This window comes from Ovis aries, chromosome 2 (assembly GCF_016772045.2).
Source record: "Ovis aries strain OAR_USU_Benz2616 breed Rambouillet chromosome 2, ARS-UI_Ramb_v3.0, whole genome shotgun sequence".
In the NCBI taxonomy this organism is placed as follows: Eukaryota; Metazoa; Chordata; class Mammalia; order Artiodactyla; family Bovidae; genus Ovis; species Ovis aries.
In genome coordinates this window covers 234,886,270-234,908,876 of record NC_056055.1, presented here as the reverse complement: position 1 = coordinate 234,908,876, position 22,607 = coordinate 234,886,270, and the positions used below count along the sequence as shown (strand labels likewise).

The following is a 22,607-nucleotide window of genomic DNA, read 5'->3' as shown; positions in this document are numbered from 1 at the left end:
AAGCATTATCTAAATCAACTCTGACAACCACTCTGGTAGGGAGTTGTTACCATTGCTATTCCTGTTTTAAAGAGGAAGAAAGAGAAGTCTAGACATTTGCCCAAGGTCATACAGCAAGTGGCACAGCTGTGACTCTAACCACATTAAATGCAATTGAATCAATCAAAAGTTAATATCAGGGATGGTCCAGGTCTATGGGAGAATGCTGATTTGCTCGCTCCTTGGTGACTTACCAATGGCACTCTGGATGTTATGTGGACAAACAGCCTGGGCCCCAGAGAAAGCTGCTGAGCAGCCCGTGGAGACAGGAGAGGCCTGGCATGATCCCCCACCCCTTGCCAGGACCTGGACACCTCTCGCTGCTCAAGACAATGGGAACACTGCGCCCTGGCAGAGTGCAGGGAGGCAGGACATGGCCTGCCTAGGTCCCTGCTGTTCCTCTCAGCGTGGCAAAGTGCAGATAGGATGGGAGATGCTGAGGAATGAGGTAGGGGGTGGCTCTGAGCTGAGCCAACAACAGCAAGGGTGGAGCAAGGAGTGGAGCAAGGAGGGTCTGCCCTCCCCTGGGACTGGGGAAGAGGCCATTTTGGCAGGAGCATGAGCCCAGTGCCTCCCGCCACCCACCACCCAGCTTCTGCAGGCATCACCCACTGGCATGTGTGAGCCCCTAACACCTTGGTCCACTGTCTCCAAACACCACCCAATTCTGTGTTCCCTGGAATACTGAATGAGGACACCAGTGGGCCAGCCTTCCAATTTGTGTGACCTTGCCCAAGCCCCTGTGTCTCTCTGAATTTCCTCACTGGTGAAATGAAGGTGACACACCCTACTTTGCAGGCCAGACTCTACTTTTTCAAGGTGAGCAGAGCAGCAAAGGACCCCAGCTGGAGGGGGTGAAGCAGCCCAGCAAATGGTGGTTGCCAACGTGACAAGGGGGCTCCTCTCCCAACCTGGCAAAGTGAGGACAGGCCAGGAGAGCTTGTGGGGGGCGGAGCCCTCTTCCTTCCTGCCCCTTTCATCGGGTATATAGATGAGATCTGAGACCAGATGCGTGGCTGAGTGACTCAGCCCTTTCCTGCCTGGACACTCCTCCCCGCCTGCCTCACCAGGCTGGGCCAGGCGGTGAGACAGCAGACTGGACGTGGGGGTGGCTGGTCCTGAACAACCTCAGGGGAGTGGTGGGGGAGGGAGAGGGGAGGATGAATGAGGCTAATGTAGCCTGGCCTGCAAGATGGGGATGGCTTGGAGGAGGAGGGGTTGTCAAGGAAGAGAGTGAGGGTGTCCTTGAGTCTAGTCGCTGACGCTGACTCAACCTAAAATGCTCAAATGCTCACCCCCTCCTCCTCCCACCAGCCGAGCATCCCTTCCCCAGTATTTCTGGGCCAGCCCAAACCTGTTTGCCCCGCCCTCCTAGGCCCACATACCCACAGGGTGCTCTCTTCCTTCCCTGCTCTCTCCTTCTCTTTCTAGCCAACCGCCTCCACTTTCTCACCTCCCACTCAGCAGGTCCTATTACGGACTCACTGAAGCAGCACGTGGAAGCAGCTCTCTGGAAGGTTGCCTTAACTTAGTTGCTAAATCCCTCACCCCACCCTGATCTCTCAGGGAAGGTAAGCACTGCCGACCTGGCCCTCCTTGGAGTTCTTTTCTTGGCCTCAGATACTACCCTGCTGGTTTTCCTTCTATCTCTTGAATGATTCCCTCTCTGATCTCAGCTTCCGACCATGCCCTTTAAAGGCATGTGTTCTATAAACTTCCATAGTCTACCATATGGAGGAGTGATTAAGTGTCTGGACTTTGGCATCGAATGGACTTGGTTTCAAATCCTGCTTCTGCCTTTTACTAACCATGTAACTTTGGATAAATTACTTCTCTGAGCCTTAACTTCCTCCTCCATCAAATGGGTTGAGATTACCTATCTCCTGGGGATCAAATGGGATAGTAGTAGTAGTGTTAGTCACGCCATTGTGTCTTGACTCTTTGCAACCCCCTGGACTGTAGCCCACCAGGCTCCTCTGTCCATGGGATTCTCCAGGAAAGAATACTGGAGTGGATTGCCATTCCCTTCTCCAGAGGATCTTCCTGACGCAGGGATGAACCTGAGTCTCTTGCATTGCAGGCAGATTATTTACCGTCTGAGCTATACGGGATAATATACATAAAGCATGGGATAATGCACGTAAAGCCTTCAGCACTGGGTCTGACATATAGTCAGTAGTCAGTTCCTGGCAGTTGCTGTTAGTATCTTTTCTTCCTGGTAAGTTTTCCTCCCCACCCCACTCCCAGCTCCTACCTGTTAGGCACATACAGCTGGATGTCCTAGTGACACTTCAGACTCAAAATGTCCAAAAGAAAAATCCTAGCCCTTCTCCCCACCCCAAATATTAGCTTCTCTTCTTGACATCCTTATAGCTTCAACTTTTTTTTTTAATTTAATGCTTTGGTTTTTTCGGCCCCATGTGAGATCTTAGCTCCCTGACCAGGGATTGAACCCATACCGTCTGCACTGGAAGGCAAAGTCCTAACCACTGGACCACCAGGGAAGTTCCCCCCACACTCCCACCCCCGTGCTTTTTCTTTTAAGGCCTCATCATCTTCCACTGGGCCCAACCTTCAGAATGTCATCCATTAATTCAACAAGTTCTTACTGAGAATGCAAAGCTATGTGCAGGGAAGACAGACTTGAAAAATCATTGTCTTTGCCCTTAAGGAGCTCACAGTCTGAGGATGGAGACAAGCAATTTAATATAATAAGATAATTGTTCTATTAGAGGTTGGTATGAAGAAAGCCAGTCTAGGAAATCTTTCGAGAGAAGGGGCATTTGAGTTGGCACTTGTAGGCTCAGTAGGAGCTTGCAAGGTGAATGAATCAGGGAGAGCTGACGCACTAACCGCAGGCAGAGGCAAAGCCATGTGAGGTATGAGAGAGCAGAGACCGGCCGGGCTCTCAGAGGTGGAGGCTCATGGTTGGGTTTATTTATTTACTTTAAACATTTAACTGCATTAATTAATTAATTAATTTTACCTTTGGCTGTGTCAGGCGGCTTGTGGGATCTTAGTTTCCTGACCAGGGATTGAACCCAGGTGCTCAGCAGTGGAAGAGCTGAGGCCTAACCACTAGAAGGTCAGGGAATTCCCCATGGTTGGGTTTAGGGAGCTCTCTTGGGGCAACAGGGAGGACTGCTGGGAGGAGGCAGAAGTGAAGGCAGCAGGGAAATGCAGGAGAAGGATTAGGGTCTGAGAATTTACTCCTGCTTTGCCCTGCAGTCGCTGTACAACCTTGGGAAAGTCACTTGACCTCATGGAGCCTCCATCCCTCATCTGTCAAATGGAGATACCCGAGGGGATGTTAGGGAGGGCTGGATGAGCTAATGGAAGGGAAAGTGCCGGATAAATGCAAGCTGCTGTTGTCAAATATCCGCCAGGGCAGGCTGTATTCCAGCCACAGCCCCACCTCAAAAATGGCCTCCTTGAGTCTCCTCTGAGTCAGCCCACATCCTCCCTGGCTCTGGGGTGGGCGGTAAGATGCAGGGGAATAGAGGAGCACACACCTGACTCTGGATCTCGGCTCACTGGCTGTGTGGCTTGGAACCAGTTTCTTCCCCTCTCTGAGCCTCATTTCCCTGGCTGCAAAAACAGGGCTGAGGATCCAACTGCAGGGCTGTTGAGAGGATTCCATGGCACGCAGTAGGTGGTCACTAACTGCATATGGCCCTGTCTCCTGCTGTCTGGTCCGTCCCCTCCTCCAGCGCCTGGCACCAAGCCGAGCAGAGTGGGAAAGAGTAAATATTTAATAACAGATAGGCTGAGAGCTTCCTGATGGGAGGGACACGTGGAGGAGCCAGAGGACACCCACTCCCCCAGTAGGGTCTACACAGATATCCCCAGGCTCTAGAGGCACCCACATCCTGATCCGAGGGAACTCTTGCTTTCAGTGACTTCCTGGGGGAATCCCATCCAGCAGGGACACTCCCAGGGTACCTAGTCCCCCAAATGTCTCCTCTCCTATCCTCTCTTATTCTGTCACTCGAGGGGGCGGGTGGATGGGGCGCTCATTCACTGAGCCCCTCGCCTCTGTCCAACGCCGGCACCAGAGATTCAGAGATGAAGGAGCCGAGTCCTTCTCCTCCAGGCTTCTAGTCTAGCTGGGAGGGTAAGGGAAACATGTTTGCAATAACGTGGTGGTACGTGATATGGCCAGGGACTGACTTTTGAGAAAATCAGACCTTAAAGAAGGGACTTAAATTATCTGTGTCTCCATTTAACCATCTGCAAAATGGGGACAAGACTTTTTGTCTCTTTAGGGCTGTTGTAAAGATTAAGGGAGGCAGTTATATAACTGGGGCTTCCCTGGTGCCTTGGCAGTAAAGAATCTACCTGCAATGCAGGAGACATGGGTTCAATCCCTGGGTCGGGAATATCCCCTGGAGAAGGAAATGGTAACCCACTCTGGTATTCTTGCCTGGAGAATCCCATGGACTGAGGAGCCTGGTGGGCTACAGTCCATGGGGTCGCAAAAGAATCGGACATGACTTAGCAACTAAACAACAACAGTTATGTAATACACATAGGGCAGGCCCTGGAAGCTGGTCAGTCCATCAGTGGAGACGCCTTGATGGTGATGATTGTAAGTCACGGTGGCTGTCTGTGAGCACACTGTGGGGCAGGGTAGGGGGTGAAACAGAGGGCATTCTGCACAGAAGAGTCAGGGAAGACTCAACAAAAGGACCATTTGAGCTGCTCCTGAAGGACAAGTGCTTTACCAGAAGGGAAAATGGGGAGAGGCAGGTGAGGCCAGAGAGCGAAGGACTGTATGCGTCCAAGAGGCTGGGACTTATGCTGGAGTCAACAGGAAGGGATTTAAGCAGCAGGAGGGACAAGGTCCAGATATAGCCTTAGAAAAGGTCCCTTTGGGGCATGTGGAGAAGAGACTGGGAGGTTAGGAGACGGGGAAGCTGCCTGGTTCTCACCCGGGGTCAATGATTCAAAGGTTCCCGTCCCAGGACTATATCTGCCCCTTAACAGGAATTTACAGGGACAACGCCTTTAGCCAGAGGAACCACCCAAGGGACCCAGAGCAATCAGACAGAAAGCCTGTTGGGCCAGCCCCGAGGTGCCACCCCTCCCCCTGCCCTGGGCCTCCCCTTTGTGAATCTGTGTCTCTGTGGTTGTCTGTGGGCTGAGGCAGCAGAAACAGTATTTTGGAGTGAGCCAGAGCTAAATCCAAACCCTGATTCTGCTAACTGGCTCTATGACCTTGGTCACATTTCTTAGCCACTCTGAGTTGGTTTCCTGGAAAACGTTCAAACTTGTATTTTTATTACTTTTTAGACTTTCCAGTTTATGATCTCTCTCTCTCTGTCTCTCTGTCTCTCTCTTTTTTGTTTTGACCACAGGCAGGTGGGATCCTAGTTCCCCAACCAGAGAGTGAAGCCATGCCCCCTGCATTAGCACTAGACCACCTGGGAAGCCCCCTAAATTTGTAGTATTCTTAAATGCTTGTATGTAAATGCATAGAAAGATATACGCATACTGCCCACTAACATGAACAGTGGTGTGGAGTGGGTGGGGAATGTGTGTGAAGAGGCATTTTCACATTTTACCCTATTTATTTCTGCATTGTTTGGGCCTTTTATAAGCACATATATCCTACATTTCGCATCTGTAAAAAGCAGGGATAACACTGCCAACTTCACAGATTGTCGGAAGGATTTTAAAAAGATCCTACAGATATAACTCCTTTCATGCTGCCTGTGCAGAATGGACCCTCACCAAGTATTAGTTCCTTTCTCTTCCTCTTGCCTGAATCTGTGTTGGGTTTTGTGTATCGATGTTGCTCCTTGTAACTGTTTGTTTATATTTATGTAACAAGGGCTTCTGTATACCTCTCTCTGATTTATGGGCCAGTGGGTAATCTGTGTGTGTTGTTTTTTTACAGTGGATGTCTGTATGAGTGTGCATCTGGGAGTGTGAGCATTTGTATATCTATGTGTGTGTGTGTGTCAGCGTGTCTGTGTAATTTGGTCCATTTCTGTATCTGTGTGTGTTTACATGTGTTTAGACATCAGGCTATCTTAGTGTACCTGGGTGTTTATGGGTACCCAGAATTGTCCGTGTGGATCTGGGCTTGTGTTTTGGTGTATCCGTGTGTTTGGGCATGCCAGTGTGAACTGGTGTGCATGTGGGTCTGTCATCCTATCTTTGTGTCTTGGTGTGTTTGTGTAGGCCCCTGTGTGCATGGTGGGCTTCCCCGGTGGCTCAGATGGTGAAGACTCTGCCTGCAGTGCAGGAGACCCAGGTTCGATCCCTGGGTCAGGAGGATCCCCTGAAAAAGGAAATTGCAACTCACTCCAGTATTCTTGCCTGGAAAATCCCATGGATGGAAGAGTTTGGCAGGCTCCAGTCCATGGATCGCAGACTCGGACACGACTGAGCGACTTCACTTTCTTTCTGTGTAGATGCTGGGGGGCGGAGGGTGTTGCTGAGAATCCACACCCAGATGTTTCCTTCTGATCATGGGCAGGGAGCTCTGCCCACACATCTTGACCCCTCCCCCAGCTTCTGTAGGCCCTGAACGTGGGCACTTCCCTCCTAGCCCTGCCCTTGGGCACAGGGCCAGCCTCCCTGCCTAGGACTGGTGGAGTGGGTGTCTGCAAACACCTGGAGGCCCCACCCAGCAGCTCCCTATAGGAAGTCTTATCAGCTGGCAGGCCAGGCTGGTCATGCCCCTGATTTGGGGGTGAGAACTGAGAACTGACGGCTCTCCTCGGAGAGCAGTGAGCCCTGTGGATCTTGGGGTCAGGAAATCCTGGTTCTCTCCGCCTAGGTCAGTGTCCATCTGGCTGGCTTTCTGCTTGTCAGATGCAATCAGACAGTTAGGAAACAAAGCATGTCTCCATGGCAACTCGCCTCTGCCTTTGAACTTGGGCAGTTCAGTGGTTTGTGGCCCCTTCTTTAGGCTCAGCGCTGGATGGGCATGAGTGGTGAGGATGAGTAATGAAGCTTCCGTATATGCTCCATGCATCACCCCACACGCCCCAACCCACTCCAGTACCTCTACACACACTCCTTTTCTAGGTGAAATCAGATGTTCCGATGGGGAAACTGGTGCCCAGAGAGGGTAAATGTCTTATCCAAAGACATCCAGCAAGTTAGTGGCAGGACTGAGAGGAGAAACAGGTAAGTTAGTAGCAGGATAGAGATGAGAAACAAACTAGGCTAACTTGTCCTTTTTTAAAACTTTTTGCCCATACCGTGTGGCATGTGGGATTTTAGTTCCTGGACCTGGGATTGAACTCATGCCCCTGCAGTGGAAGCACGGAGTCTTAATCAGTGGAGTGCCAGGGAAGTTCCTATTTTTTTTTAAGTGACATGTAACTTTTAATGTTTTTGTTGTTCACTCAGTCGTGTCCGACCCTTTGCAACCCCATGGACTGCAGCACGCCAGGCTTCCCTGTCCTTCACCATCTCCTGGAGCTTGCTCAGACTCATGTCCATTGAGTTGGTGATGCCATCCAACCATCTTGTCCTCTGTCGTTCCCTTCTCCTCCTGCCTTCAATCTTTATGTCCTTATTTTTGGCTGTGCTGGGTCTTCACTGCTGCTCGGGTTTTTTTCTCTAGCTGTGGAGAGAGGGGCTACTCCCTAGTCGCAGTGCATGAGCTTCTCACTGCCCTGACTTCTCCTATTGTACAGCACAGGCTTTGGGGCACATGGGCTTCCGCAGTGTGGCTCCTGAGCTCTAGACAACAGGCTCAGTAGTTGTGGCTCACGGGCCTGGTTGCTTCTCAGCACGTGGGAATCTTCCCAGATTAGGGACTGAACCCATATCTCCTGCACTGGCAAGCAGATTCTTTACCACTGAACTATCAGGGAAGCCCAGGAAGTCCCTAACTTTTAACAAGCCATTGTAGCAATAATAAAATCACCATAGGCAGAAAACCAAAGCAAACAAACCAAAAACAAGCCATTAGGCTAGGCTGGTTGAATGACTTTTTTTTTGTTTTTTGGCCGCATCATGCAGAACATTTTTTTTCTTCACATCATACACAACTTTTTTCTTTTTCTTTTTCTCTGCAGCATGCAGAACTTCCCCAACCAGGGATCGAACCTATGCCCTCTGCAGTGGAAGCATGGAATCTTAACCACTGGATTTCCAGGGAAGTCCTGCATAACTTATTTCTGTGCAGACCTCAGAATAAAGCTTCTACTGACACTTCTACCAAGATGTTAAAACTCTTAGCATTTGCCTCTGCATGTCTATGAAGTGCAGTAATTTCTAATTACTGACTAAAAGAAACTGCCGCAGAAATAAATTGAATGCTGGCTCTCAGTTAAAACCATAACCATCACCTGTAATTCAGGGTTTCAAATTTTTAGTCCATCAAAATGTCGGCATTGTTCCCGCTGATTTATTTTGTGGTAAGTAAAGGTTATACATTTTGATTGACAAAAATAAATTCATATGTAAAAGCACTGACTTTTATTTGTTAGGTAAAATTCTGGGGCCTTTTGTTTCAGAGGAAAAATAAAAACTGCTAAAAGAAAAAGATTGAAACCCACTTGTCCATACTGTGGACAGCTCAGAGTGACGATCTGATCATAGAATAATAATAACAGGTCAATCTGGAGGCCTGGAGCACAGAGCCGGTGCTTAGGAGATAGTGGCTGAAAGAATGTGAGGAATCAGAGTTCATTCCACAGTGGAGACTGGGCAGTGGCTACGTAGTCAACCTCTTCTTTCTCTCAGGCTCCCCCTCCTCTCTCTCTTCCCTTCCCTTCCCTAACCTCCCAGGAGCTGGCAGCAACTTGGAGCTGGGAGGGAACCCACAAGACTCCATTTCCTTCCACACACGCCACTAGCACCTTGGATCTCTCAACCCAGCAGGGAAAATGGGTGGAATTAGGCTTTGGGCCTGATTCTAAGAGATGCTGGGAGGATCAAAGAACTCAGCAGGGAGGTTGTTGGAAACGTTGACATGCTGCCACAGACGCCAGGAGCCACAGGACAGGGGCACAGGAGTGCCTATGGCGGGGATGAGACCTGCAGGGTCCCCCAGCTCCTAGGTTAGGGAGGGAAGAGGTGGAGGGCATCAGACACAAGGAGCCTCTTTCTATCTTCTCCCACTGAAAAGGATCAAAGGTTAGAGAGTCTGCTAAAGCCATGGACCCTTTCCCCAGAAAAGATGCACCATAGGTGCATCTGAAGTTAAGCAGAACATTTCTGGAAGTTCCTAGAGGCCCAGCTGTGGCCCCAGAATAAATACTTTCCTTTCCCAACCTTTGAAAGCAGCAGCAGTGAGGCAGGAGCACAAAGCTAGTGACCAATTAGAAAACATACACACACAGGAACATAAAGCAGTTTTAAATTTCACCGCTGCCCAGAGGGAGCTGTGTGTCTTTTGGCAAGTCACTCCACCTCTCTTTAGGCTTCCTTATCCATGGAATAGGACTGTTCATCTCTCAAAATCATCAACTTTGCGGAACTGCTCCACCCTCCAATTGGTCTAAGAACGGAGGGAAGCCACAGGTGCTCCCACCAGCGGCTGCTTGATTTACAGACCCTTCCTGGTGTTCCCTGTAAAATGAGGGTGGCTCAGCCACACCTTGGCCTGGCTGCCCAGTCTGAATAAAGTCCATGGGTCAGACCTAGCGGAGGACTGATGAATCCTATGAAAGCTGGATCCTATGAAAGGCAGGTCTCCCGAGGGTCGGAGGATCAGGGAATGTTGGATTGGTGTGAGGGCCACCTGGGCTGGTCCTGAGTTTTCCAAAAGCAGAAGGAACAGAGAATTCCCTGTCGGCACAGTGATTAGGACACTGAACTTTTATTGTTGAGGGTCTGGGTTGGATCCCTGGTAGGGGAGCTAAGATCCTGCAAGCCATGGGGCACAGTCAGAGAGCAACAACAATAACAAACAATAACAGAGGGAGAAAAACTGGATGACCTCAGGGGCTGCAGCCCTAAGCTTGGTTATGGCTCGTTCCTCCCTGGGGACAGGCTGGCAGCTTCCTTCCTGGTCAGGTGACGGCCTGGCTCCAGGATGGACTTTGGGCCCTGCCGACAGGGGCTGCTGGGAAGTCAGTTTCCTTAGCTGCCCAGAGGGACAGCAAAGAAATGTAGCTGAGCTGAGTAATCGCGAATCCAGGGAGCAGTGTTGCAGGCTAGCCGGTTCCAGCTAGCCCCGAGGGGCTCAGAATCAGGCCTATCAGGCCAGGGGACAAACAGGAAAGCTGGGCTGCCAGTTTAAGGATGGCTGGAGACGGGAGGTGAGAGCGTCTGGGTGTTGGAGTTAGAAGCAGTGAGGGGAATATAGCCCTGACCTCTCCCTACTCCCTTTTCTCTCCCCACCTCCAAATCAGGGGACCTAATCTGTGAGTTGACTCCTGGGGATTGTGGTTCGAGGCGAAGGCTTCACTGAGGAATTATATGAGCCACTGGCAGGATCAACTTCATGGGCATAGTCCACTTGGCCCTGCTCTCTGAAAGGCCCCATGCTTGATCATGTTTTGCTGTTACTTTCTTGAAATCTGTAATAAATGTTGAACAGAGGCCCTGCATTTTCATTTTGCACTGGGCTCTAAAACTGTGTAACCAGTCTGGCCACCAGGAAAAAAGGAGGTGCTGAAAGAGTGGGTAGGGGGCAAGGGCTGCCCAACTAGTCCTCTCCTGATCACCCCTTCCAAAAGCCAGAGTATGTTTGCCTTCTCTCTCCTCCCTACCAGTCCATCCATATTATCTAACAGGCTGAAGTTCTGTGCATTGCTCTTAAAGCATCAGCCCTGCCGGTATCACTTTTCTTCTGATACACACCTAGTGCTGAACGGGGCAGAGAGCACCATGAGGACAAGCCCAGTGTGATCCCTGTGCGTGGCCCAGTGATGCACACTGATCCGGAATGGGTGCTCTGGGATTGTGGGCTGAAACCAAAGGAGTGACGATGGTTAGATGGGAAACGGGCCCAGTAAGTACAGTGATCTGCCCCAGGGCCACCACGTGTATGTGTGTGTGTGGGGCGGGGGGGCGGGTTGTCAGTGATGGCCCAGGTTTGCCACAGCTGAGCCCCTACCCAGGGAGCTAAGGCAAGTTCAAAAGGTCATGCTGCTCACTCTAATCCTTCTACAATATCATAGCGAGTGTTGTTGACGCTACACCAGGGCTGACTAGGCTGAGTAAGGACAAGGAGAAGGCTGTTTTGCCAAGGTCAGGCTGGATGATGAAGACAAATTTTAACCGGGGGGTGGGGGTGGGGGTGGGGGTGGGGGTGGGTGGGTGATCATGATGCCCTTCTGAGTCAAAAGGGAGTCCAGGATCTCCCAGCTGGTCCCTAGGGCAATTTCTAGCTCCTGGGGACCAGGCAGAGACAAGACTTACATTGTCGATCTTAATTCCTCTGCTGATGACCCCCTCCATGCTCCTGGGCAATCCCTGTCTTCTTCTGGCCTCAGTTTCTCTTCTGTACTATGGGGGTATCACTCCCTGGCCTGCCTCCCTCAGAGCCTCTTGTAGGATCAGATCATACAGAAGGGCTCCCTCAGCTACAATAAAGAGCCAGAGGCCTGGAGGAAACGAAGCAGAGCATTTTTGTGATTCTTAAAGGCTTTCTTTTTCTGCCGGCTTCCTCAGTCACACCTGTCACCTGCGGAGGATCTCAAAGCATCTTACAAAGCTGTGAGTTCAAGTCCAAGATCAGTTCTGATCAGTGCTGAGCAACTCAGTGCAAAATCCAGACCCAGACACTAGTGCTCTGGGGACTCACAACCTGGTCCAAGGGTAAACTGAGGCACGGCTCTCTTCATCCTGTCACCCGCCACCCAAGGTGAAGCAGGAGCCCAGAAAGCATGGGTCCCAGCTCCACAATGAGGATTGATGGGGGCTGGGGGAAGGTGTAGTGAGGAAGGGGAAAGAAGGGAAGGGAGACTCCGAGTTGCCAGACTGGAGAAGAAAGCTCAGGTCTCAGGTGGGTCTGAAGTCTGTCTCTAGAGCAAAACCTCCAATACCACCCAGATCCTGGAAAGGATTCTCAGAACCCCCTTACTCCAGAAGGAGGATTCCAGAATCCCCCCATCTTTTTCTGGACCGAACTCAGGACACCAAGTTCTCCTGGGATCCAACCCTAGCATTTTTCTCCCGGCTTTCTCTGAGCACCCCCACCCCAGCTCCAGTAGTTCTCTGCCCGAACCTTGCTGTCTTCAATGGCCCCGCCGGGACGGAACCTCGGTACCGCCCCTCCCACACCCACCCCGCGACCCCGCCCTCTCCGTCCGGGCCAGCCGCCGCGGCTCGGGGGCGCGGGGGACCACCCTCCCCCGGGACCGGACCTCTCCCTCCGCTAGCCCCTGAGCTCCGGGACCCCGGCCGGCGGGCCGGAGGAGGCGGGAGGGGCCGCAGGCAGCGCCGCCCCCGCCCCGTGGCCGCTCCCTCCCGGCCCCGTCCCTCCCGGCCGGCCTCCGCGCCCCGCCCGCCGTCCCGCGGCCCCTCCCGCGCCGCTCCCGCCACCCGCTCGCTCCTCGCCCGCTCTGCCTCCGCCGCCCAAACTTTTCTCCGGGCGCGTCTCGGCGCGGCGGCCGCCTGCCCGCCCGCCCGCCCCCGGCCCATGGGCGCCCCGCCTCAGGGGGCCTGACCCCCGCCGCCAGGTCCGCCCGCCGCGCTATGGCGGCCCGCGCGTCCCCCGCCGCACCTGCGGCCGACGAGCCGGGGGGCCCCGGCGGACCCCCGCGCAGGAAGAAGTCTCGCTCGGGCGCGTCCGGCCTCCGCCGCGCCTTCAGCTGGCTGCGGGGCAAGCGGCGCAAGAAGAAGGCGGCGGGGGCCGAGGGCGCCGAGCCGGCCGCCCCCCGGGCCAAGAAGGCGGACGACAAGGCCAGGAAGGCCAAGGGTAAGGGCCGAGGTAAGGCGGCCGGGCACCTGGGGAGTCGCGGGGCGGCGCCCGGGGTGCGGCCCGAATGGCTCCGTTGGGGGTCCGCAGCGTGTCGGGAGAGTGCTGACTTCCTAGGCGTTGGTGCTGGGGGAGCGAAGAGCCGGGACTTGGTCCGAGCACCCCGACTCTGAGCCACCCCGCCCCCAGATGTCCCAGACTCAACCCAGGCCCGCTCTAGGGGCAGGGGGACCCCCGACTGGGGCAGGGGTCCCCCGGCTTAGACAGGAAGTGCTGGCCGCCCGGCTCTTGGGATGGTGAGGCAGTCCCCCCCCCCTCCCCCAGGCTCACCCAGGTTCTGCCCTCTGCTGCTGAGTCAGGGGGTCAGAGACTTGACTCTGGCTTGGGGCCAATGGGAGAGGCAAGTGGCCTTGCATGTCTGGTGGGGGTTCCTCTGGGTCTGGAAAGTCAACTGCACTCAGAAGGTGTGTCAGCTGTGGAGGTGGATCTGGGTTGCCAGCCCCACACTGGACCCAGCACGGAGCAGTGACATGCTTTACGTTATTAGCAGTATCAGTTTTTCCTACCTAACTACCCTTTACCACTCACCTGGGCTAAGCCGCAAACATCCACCTCCTGGGGTGGTGAGCTCCAGAATTTGAGCCAACAGCCCCTCCCACCACTCCTTCCCCCAGCCCAACGTTGTTCCTGTGTTGGAAGTGTGCTTGCAGAGGGGGGAAACTGAGGCCCAAGTTAATGGAGAGGCTGTACCTGTGACAGCGGTGGGTACCTGAAATACTACAGCTAATTCTCTGCCTGTAGGCTTCCTCTGGCCTGGTGGTTGGGCAGCCTGAGGGCAGGCGTGGCTGACCTGGCCCATGCCTACCGGGTCACTTTCCTTTTGGCCACTTACTTGGTTCTCCCCTCATCTTCCCCTCTGTTTGTGTCTCCTGATTGAGGGGGAGGGCATGAATCTCTGCCAGAGGGTGGGGCTCCCTTGGTGCTGCCATCCTAGGAAGTCTACCTTTCCTGCTGGCAATGCTAGTGCCAGAGGTGAGGAAATGGCGGTGTGTGTAGGCCCATCCCATTCCACCGTGTTTACCCTCCCAGTGTCCTTTAACCACCTCCTCTGGAGGAGAATTAGAAAGAACACTTCCTGGGGTCAGGAAGAGGGTGAAAAGCCTCTTGTGTGATTGCATCCGGCCTGATCTTCCTTTTGGAAATGGGCCCTGCATCCCTGCAACCCAGCCACAAATGGAGGTTGGGTGCTGGGGCTGAGGTCACTGGGCCAGGCCCTGAGGGAAAGTTTGCAAGGGGGATGTTTCCAAGGGCAGCTCCCACGATGCATGAAACGTGCCCCAGGGCTGTTCCACCAGGATTCAGCCTGGAGTCATCCCGATCTCATTCACAGAGACCTGAGGCAGAACTGGACAAGATGGGTTGTGGTCCCAGTGTCAGGGTTAGAGAATGAAGGCTAATGGTGTGGCCCAGGACAGTGGACCCTTCTCTCCTGGGAGACCAGCCTGGGGCGGGGGTGGGGTGGTGGTGGTGAAGGGGGAGACAGGAAAACTGACTCTGTAGGTCCCTGCTCTGACAGCCTGTTTAGAGGTCACTGGGTCAGTGGCAGACCTCCCCTGGCCTTATGTTTGGTATTGGGTAGCACTGGGCTTTCTGGGCAGCAGGTCGGCCTGATTTGGGCCCACGTGCCTGGGCCAAACCTCCCTGCCCCTGGCTGTTGTTTCCCCAGGTCTGGGGGTGGCCCCAGGTATGTCTGGAGGAAGTCCTGTTCCCTTTTGCTCCAACCTCCTATTATTCCAACTGTTTCTTTGTCACCTGCCTGGCCAAACTTCTTTTCTGTTTATTAAGAGAAATAAATCCGATCTCTCTAATCTCCACTGGCACCGCTGGTCAGGAAGGGGAAGCCCAAAGAAGGCTTAACTCTTTCTGGGGAAAATGTTTAGAATGAAGATTTGGGGAGAGGGGCACACACACAAAATTCCTAGGAGGTCAGGGGCCTTTGCTATGGAGGTCATTCTCTCCCCACTCCCAGGTGCTGAACCAAAGACCCAAAGATAGATGCAGGTCTTGGCTTCCCTGATCTGAGTCCCCTACTATAAATGGGAAAACTGAGCTTGGTATAGTTTCTGAGCCTGTACCTTCCCTGCTCCCCTCACTGCCCTGCCACACACTTAAAAAGGAAAAAGAGGAAGTCTGACATTTATTTATTATTCTGAATGTGCCAGAAGCCCCGTATCCGTAATTTCATTTATACCCATTTGCAGATGAAAAAACTGAGTCTCAGGAACAGTGAGTGATTGATTTACCCACCTGGGATTTTAACTCAAGTTCTGATTCCAGAACTGGTCCTGCTTTCTTAATTTACCCAAAGAGACCAGGGGGTAAGGTTTAAAGATCTCATCCAACCCATTCTACAGATGGGAAGAGGCCCAGAGAAAAGTGAGGGAACTTGGTAGAGTAGGAAGAGTATCAGAGGCAAGCAAATTGATGAGAGTTCACATTCTGGCCCAGCAGTTAGCAAGCTTGGTGACACCAGGCAGGCAGCTTCTCTGTGGTCTCATTACCATTACTCTCTTTGGAACAGAGGGGACCCTCTCATTGGGGTATCCGTCTAGGTAGACCCATATCCTTGATAGGTCTGTGGGCTTTCCAAGATTCTCACAAAAGAGGATGTGAAAATTACATGCAAGGGAAGTCACCATAGAAATGTAAGGGGTCGCTGTTACTGTGTTTGTGAGTTTATTCACCTGAGTTGTAAGGACCCAGTCTGGAAGGAATGAGCTCTGAGGTTGATAGGACAACTCTGGCCTGAGCCGTGATCTGCTGCTGTCTTGGGCCATGTAACACCATCAGGTTAGTAACCCCTCCAAGCCTCAGTTTCCTTATCTGTAAAATAGAGATGACAAATCCTGGCTTTACAGGGGTGTTTCAAAGATCAAATCAGATAACAGACATGTAAGTGCCTTGTGAACCGTGGAGCGTGGTGCAGATGGCAGGAAGTTGCTGTTGTGATGCTGAGGACTTGAGTATTGGCTGAGTTTATTCTTATTCGTATTTGGAAAACAATTCATTGCTTACACAGAAGGTGGAGTCTTACCTTCCTTCAATGGAGGACGCAGGCACAGAAAACATAAAAAAACAAGACAAGCAGGAATCCATATTTTTCAGAAATATCACCTGGACTCTAGACAAGTATGTGGGGAGGAAGTGTTTCTGGGACAGAGGCCAGGACTGGAGCCTGGGAGATAATCGGGGGAGGCTTCCTGGAGGAGGTGAGCAGGGTGTGGAAGGAAGGCAGGGTGTTGGCTAATTTGAAGGGGAACATGAAGGCTGCTATGTGCCAGACCCTGGCCAAGCATTTTCATGAATGTTTTCCCTGTTGTCCTCAACAACCTGGGAAGTAGTTTATAGGTGAGAAAATAGGCTCAGAGGGTAAAAGTAAGTTGGTCAAGGTCATTCAGCTTCATTCATTTGAAAAAGACATGTGCTCAGTCACTCAGTCATGTCCAACTCTTTGTACAACCCTATGGACTGTAGCCTGCTTGTCTTTCTGTCTATGGGACTCTCCAGGCAAGAATACTGGAGTGGGTTACCATTTCCTCCTCCAGGGTGAAAGAGACATATTCCTTACCATATAGTGTCAGACACTGGTCTGCTGCTGCTGCTAAGTCGCTGGTTGTGTCCGACTCTGTGCAACCCCATAGACGGCAGCCCACCAGGCTCCCCTGTCCCTGGGATTCTCCAGGCAAGAACACTGGAGTGGGTTGCCATTTCCTTCTCCAATGCATAAAAGTGAAAAGTGAAAAGTCAGGGTAAGGCAAATACTTGGGACAAGACAGGCATGGTTGTCACTTGCATGGAAGTGATGAACACAGCGTGGCAATGACAGGTGGCCTCCCGAGGCCTCACTGCGCACACGAGATAATATGGTTGGAAGTGTTTCTGACTCTGGTGGGGAGTAACTGTAGAGCTTGGGACCACCTTTGGGGAAAGATGTATGCCAGCCCTCCTGAAGGTTTCTCTCAGGCAGGGGGCAGTGGCTAGGGGCGGGGGTACTGATAGTGAGAATTTAGGAGGTACCCTGCCAGAGACATTACTTTGCCAACAAAGGTCCGTCTAGTCAAGGCTATGGTTTTCCAGTGGTCATGTATGGATGTGAGAGTTGGACTGTGAAGAAGGCTGAGCGCCGAAGAATTGATGCTTTTGAACTGTGGTATTGGAGAAGACTTTCGAGAGTCCCTTGGACTGCAAGGAGATGCAACCAGTCCATCCTAAAGGAGATCAGCCGTGGGTGTTCTTTGGAAGGAATGATGCTAAAGCTGAAACTCCAATACTTTGGCCACCTCATGCGAAGATTTGACTCATTGGAAAAGACTCTGATGCTGGGAGGGATTGGGGGCAGGAGGAGAAGGGGACGACAGAGGATGAGATGGCTGGATGGCATCACGGACTCGATGGACGTGAATCTGAGTGAACTCCGGGAGATGGTGATGGACAGGGAGGCCTGGCATGCTGCGATTCATGGGGTCAGAAAGAGTCAGACACTACTGAGCCACTGAACTGAACTGAACTGCCAGGTTCAGCCGATTTGACCCCATGAACTTTGGCCCTCATTCATGGCAAACCATCCTTGGCATGGGGTTATAGAGAGATTCCCGAGTGTGAGTTCTGCTTTGCCAAGTCCTGCCCCACTCTTGGCAAAGACACTCTCTTAATAAAGATGGGGTTTAATGGCTTCCACTGTTAGTGGCCCTTTCTCATGCTAAAATTCTGTGGGTTTGAGAATGGGCTGGAGGAACAAGCTGGAAGGGAGGCTGAGGGTGGGAGCTGTGTTAAGGGAAGGAGAGCCTACCTCTGGTCAGTCGGGTGGATGTGACATCAGGACCCAGTGGCCTGGATGTCATAGGAATGTGGGTGAGGAGAATGCAGGGTGAATGGTGCCGAGTCTTCCTGCTGAGGAAGGGGCCTGTGTGGCTCTAAAGCAAACTGAGGACCCAAAGCCACTTCGGTTAGTGGTCATTTGCCTCTCTGAGGTCTGCGTAATATCTGTTTGCCTGTCGATAAACACATTTCATGCAGTTCCACGTTTGGTGCCATTGCATGCACTGATCCTCACCGAGGATGTGTTCCCTCCCCTTTTCCATCCAGAACTCCTATTCATCCTCAAGACCTGGTCCAGTGTCATCTGCTCTGTGATACTCCCGGGGAAATCACTGCCCCAGACTCTACAGCAGGGTGCTCAAGTGATTTGGAATTGGACAGGATGTGCTTTTCTGGCACCTTCTTTGTGGGGAGGGGCATCTCAGCGTCCTCAGCCTGGGGCCTGGACTAATGTCATATGGGCTGGGATGTGTCTGTGGGGGAGTGGCTTCCCCAGAGGAGTCTGAGTCTGCCTCCTCCAGACCCCTCTGAAGGGAGGAGCATTGTTTACCTTGGGTCCAGATGGGAGACGGTGCTCGCTAATTTATTTCACAAATACTTCTTAAGTTTTTAATACTAAGTACCTACTGTGGGCTAGACTCTGTCCTGGGGGAAAGAAAGACAAGGTCCCAGTCCTCATGAACTTCTCGATTTGAGGGGGTTGGTAGACTGAGCAAGTAATGAAGGGTCAAGAAGTGTAACTAAGGAAGGGACAGAGAGATCCTAGGGGGGAATCAAAGACGGCTTCCCCAGGTAACATGAACTATAATGGAAGGGTGAGGGGAAGCTGGGGTTGAGGCATTTGCAGAGCTGGAATCAGGCAAGGCTCCTGCAAGGGGTTGGGGCCAGCTGGCTGTCCGGTTCCATGAGCACAGGCATCACCAGACATCACTGTTCTGAACACCCTGAGGGCAGCTGGGCTGACTTGTCTTTTCCCTCTGCCCTGCCCAGCACAGGGCCTGGCCCTAAAAAGTGGCTTCAGGTGATAAGTGGGTGGTCTGATACGGGGCCCCAGAGCATGGGCATCTCCAGATCTGAGGTGCTCAGAGCTGATGGCCTGAGATGTCATGGGGAGCCCTTATGGCACCTACAGATGGGCATCTGAGGCCCAGAGGAGGAAGTGGCTTGCTGAAGGTCATACCGCCAGTCAGTGTTGGAGGCAGAACCGGAGCCCACACCTGCCAGGCTGACCTCAGCTTCCCCACTCCTTTGTTTTGACTTCAGATGGAAAATCCCGTCGCAGAGAGGGGCCTCTACCGGGGTGGGATGAGAGGAGCAGGAAGCGAAGCCAAGAAGGCCTCATTCATCCCCCTCCCCTTAGCTCTGACACCTTCAGGGGCTGTTTCAACTGCCTCTCCTCCCTCCTCACGGAGGCCCCAAATCCGCACCCCACCTCCCCTGCCCACCCCCGTGGCACAGGGCCCAGGTTCTCCTGGAAATCCCCCTCAGGCTGGGGGGCCCCCACCACCACTTTCTGCCCCTGAAGCAGGGCTGCCAGCGAGATCTGCTGCTCTGGGGCAGCTACAGCCTGTGGCCAGAAAAATCTCTTAATCTGTTGTCTGCAGAGGGCAGAGGGGGAGCCTCCCTCCACCCACCTGCCCCTTGGAAATTCCCCTTTCCCCAAACCTTCAAAGCTGTCTCAGCTGCTCCTGGTCTGTCACATGCTGAAGAGAACTAATGAGAGGAGGCATTGTGTATTGTTGAGGCTGCAGTGAATGTGCTGGAGTGGGGAAAGCAGGTACACCCCTCTGCCCCATCCGAAGACCCTACCTCCAGCCCCGTGGCTGACTTGGGGAAGGAAGTGGGTGGAAGCAGCTTCCTTGTCCACCTCCCCCCATTACTACACTCCCCAGGACTCTGGGCTTCATCCACTGTCCTGGGGGCCTTCATTAATCAAGCAGGGTCACTCAGCAGGGTGCTCTGTGCTGGCATGAAGGGACAGACAGACAGCTCAGCCTGCCAAGGGCTCAAACCCTGAATCTTCTGGCAAAGTGCATGCTTCCCAGGAGGCTGCTGGTGGGGCCTCTTCTAAGTTGGATCTCCTGCCTGCCTACAGACACCCTCTCCTCCAAGTCCCTAGCCAGGCGAGGGTCAAGAGACACTCAAGCTCTGTCTTGTGGTTCCAGGAGTTCTGGTCCATTTGTCTTCCATATCACCTACTTCTTCCCACCAGTCATACCCTAGGCTCTCCCAGGCACCTGGCTCATTGGTAGTACTCTTCCTCCCTGTGCCCAGGAGCAAAGCACAGCCTTTGCAGTGGAAGGATATAAGACTGGGAAAATGCCTTAGCCTTTTCCGCCTGTGCCTCTTCACCTCCACCAGCACTTAAGGTGCCATCACCATCACCTCCGCCAGTTTCTGTTTAGCACGTGGGGCACACCTACTGTGTACCAGACACGATCTGAGCCTGGGGCTACTAAGAGGAGTGAGAGGATCACTGTCCTTGAGAAACTTGTTTTCTGGTTGGACAGGCAGATGCCAAAGGAAACTGTTGCCTTGAAACAAGTGCTGGTATGGGTGTGATCAGTACTGTGTCAGTAGAGGGGAGCCCCGAGAACTGGGCTGCACAAGGAAGGGGGAAAGAAGACATGGAGAAGGACACTGGCTAGCAGGGCCCTGGAGACAGGCAGAGGTGGAAGAGGAAGGAGCATGTGTGAGGCCTGGAGGTGTGCAGTGGGGAGCCACAAGCAGTTCTGTGTCCTGGGGCCCTGAGAATGAGAGGGGTGTGGTCAGAGATGAGGCTGAACTGGTGGGCGGGACTAGCTCCTGCAGGGTCTGTGAAGGCCATGGCACCTTCTAAACTCTCTGTGTGCCTGTCCTCACTCCATTCATGCCACGGGGTTTGGATTTTACCCTTGTGTTTTCTCTCTGCCCTCTCCCATACCACCTTTCCTCTTCAAGGGCTTCAGGTTCCCCACCTGTGAATTAGGGAACTGGGCCAGCAGATCTCTGAGGTCTCATCTAGCTTTGACACTGGGACCCTTTTCTCTGTGCAAAGCAAGGAGTCTGATGCACACAGCGTAGTATACAGTGTGTTCGCAGTAAGTATCTTCTGGGTGGATGAATAAAATACCAGCCCCCAGGGATTGCACTGTTGTCAACCTCAGTCTCTTAGCAAGAGAGGGGCCTCAGGGAGGGTGTGGATCAGCTTTAATTCTCCCATCTTGCAGGGCAGGAACAGGGTGTCTTAGAGCCACTGGGCATAAGAGGCAATGTGGTGTAGTAGAGGGGCTTGCCCAGGTGGCAGAAAGAGGAGCCATAAAAGGATGAGAACTGAGGACTGTGGACTCCCAGCCCAGGGGATGCTCTCTTTATACCAGGCCACCCCTGGTTGGAGAGATGGTAGAGTGATCATAAAGGAGAGTCACCGCTCAGTATGCAGGGCCCTGGGCAGGTCTCTGGACACAGGGTACTTGTGAGAACATGAGAAGTGAATGCCTTAGGCAACCTGGAAGGCTTTCAGAAGAGGTAAAGCTCGGCCTGGACTTTGAAAAACAGACTTGTATAAGGGGAGGTGTGAGAGGCCGACAGATACACAGACATGTATTGTTTCATGTATGTTTACCCATGTGCTCCATTACTTACATACCCCCCGCCATGTAGATATGGGTACGTGTGTGCATGCTAAGTCGCTTCAGTCATGTCCACCTCTTTGTGACCCTATGGACTGTACACCAGGCTCCTCTGTCCATGGGATTCTCCAGGCAAGAATACTGCAGTGGATTGCCATGCCCTTCTCCAGGGGATCTTCCCGAGCCAGGGGTCAAACCTGCATCTCTTATGTCTCCTGAATTGGCAAGATGGTTCTTTACCTCTAGCACCATCTGGGAAGCCCAGATATGGGTGTATCAAATAGACAGTTGCACAATCATACTGATCCACAAAAGCACATGCAAATTTTAAAGTCTTAGAGACAAACCTTTTCACTTACATGCACAGAAGCAGACTGTTACACACTCAGGTACACAAGAATCAGTGATATTCCACCAGCTTGAGAGTCAGAATTACACAGGGAAATATGCAAAAGCACAAATCCAAACAAATGTAAACAGACTCAATTATATGGATACAGGCATGCGGTTACACTCAGATGACTACACAAAGAGGAACCCACATGTTCAGGGTTACAGATACACAGCTACACAGCCACATTCAAGCATACAAATACAAATATCCAAGTATATGTCCTTCAAGGTCATGCAGAGGCACAGATAAAGTGGAGGGGTAGGTAGCTTGAAGCAGTGGATCCTGGTCTCAGTCTGGGTTTGAGTACTGGCTCTGTAGCTTACTGCTGTTTGACTTTGGACTCATCAGTTAACTTCATGGAACCTCAGTTTTCCCATCTGTAAAATGGAGATGATAAAAAGTATACCTACCTTAACAGAATTGTTTTGTGGATGAAATGAAGTAATGCATGAAAGCAGTTATCACAGTGCCTGGCACATAGTAAGTGCTATATAAAAGTGTTCTGTTATTATTTTGAACACAGTTACTACAGAAATATAGTCAGATAAATATATTTGCACGAACAAGCAGAGACAAGAGATACGCAGACACGTGACACTCACGGGGTAGTGGTTGATTGTCCCTAGCAGCGGCAAGGTTCCGAACCCCGCCTATCTGGAGCCCGGGCCCCTTGTTCTCTTGGTTCCACTGCAATCCTCAGAGGCAGTCCCTGGCTTGGGAGAGCGAGCGACCCGCCGGCCCCACCTGGACAGGCCCGGCCGTTCCCAGAGCAACTGGGCGGGGCGGCTCAGCAGGTCTCCCAGGTCTTCGGAGAGGTGGAGCCTGACGGAGCTGCGCCAGGCCCCGCCCC

At 52.6% G+C, this 22,607-nt stretch overlaps 1 protein-coding gene and 2 long non-coding RNA genes across 4 annotated transcripts in view; 2 read left to right on the top strand and 1 right to left on the bottom strand.

Moving 5' to 3' along the window:
- Positions 1–1,193: 1,193 nt before the first annotated feature.
- On the top strand, positions 1,194–8,474 carry LOC121818770 (uncharacterized). Its single transcript, XR_006058877.2, has 2 exons — positions 1,194–1,610; positions 8,079–8,474. It is a non-coding gene; the product is annotated as an uncharacterized LOC121818770 (long non-coding RNA).
- A 4,059-nt stretch (positions 8,475–12,533) lies between these two features.
- Positions 12,534–22,607, top strand: part of NHSL3 (NHS like 3) — a 28,555-nt gene continuing 18,481 nt past the window's right edge. The window contains exon 1 of one of the 2 annotated variants that reach the window (XM_042244420.1): positions 12,534–12,874. In XM_042244420.1, the coding sequence (XP_042100354.1) occupies positions 12,652–12,874 (223 nt within the window). In that variant the 5' untranslated portion in view covers positions 12,534–12,651. Of the gene's footprint in view, positions 12,887–22,607 lie in introns of both variants that reach the window. The other variant, XM_027965335.2, reaches the window with a different exon arrangement.
- On the bottom strand, positions 15,897–22,581 carry LOC114113237 (uncharacterized). Its single transcript, XR_003588280.3, has 2 exons — positions 22,360–22,581; positions 15,897–22,134 (listed from the first exon to the last, which is right to left on the bottom strand). It is a non-coding gene; the product is annotated as an uncharacterized LOC114113237 (long non-coding RNA).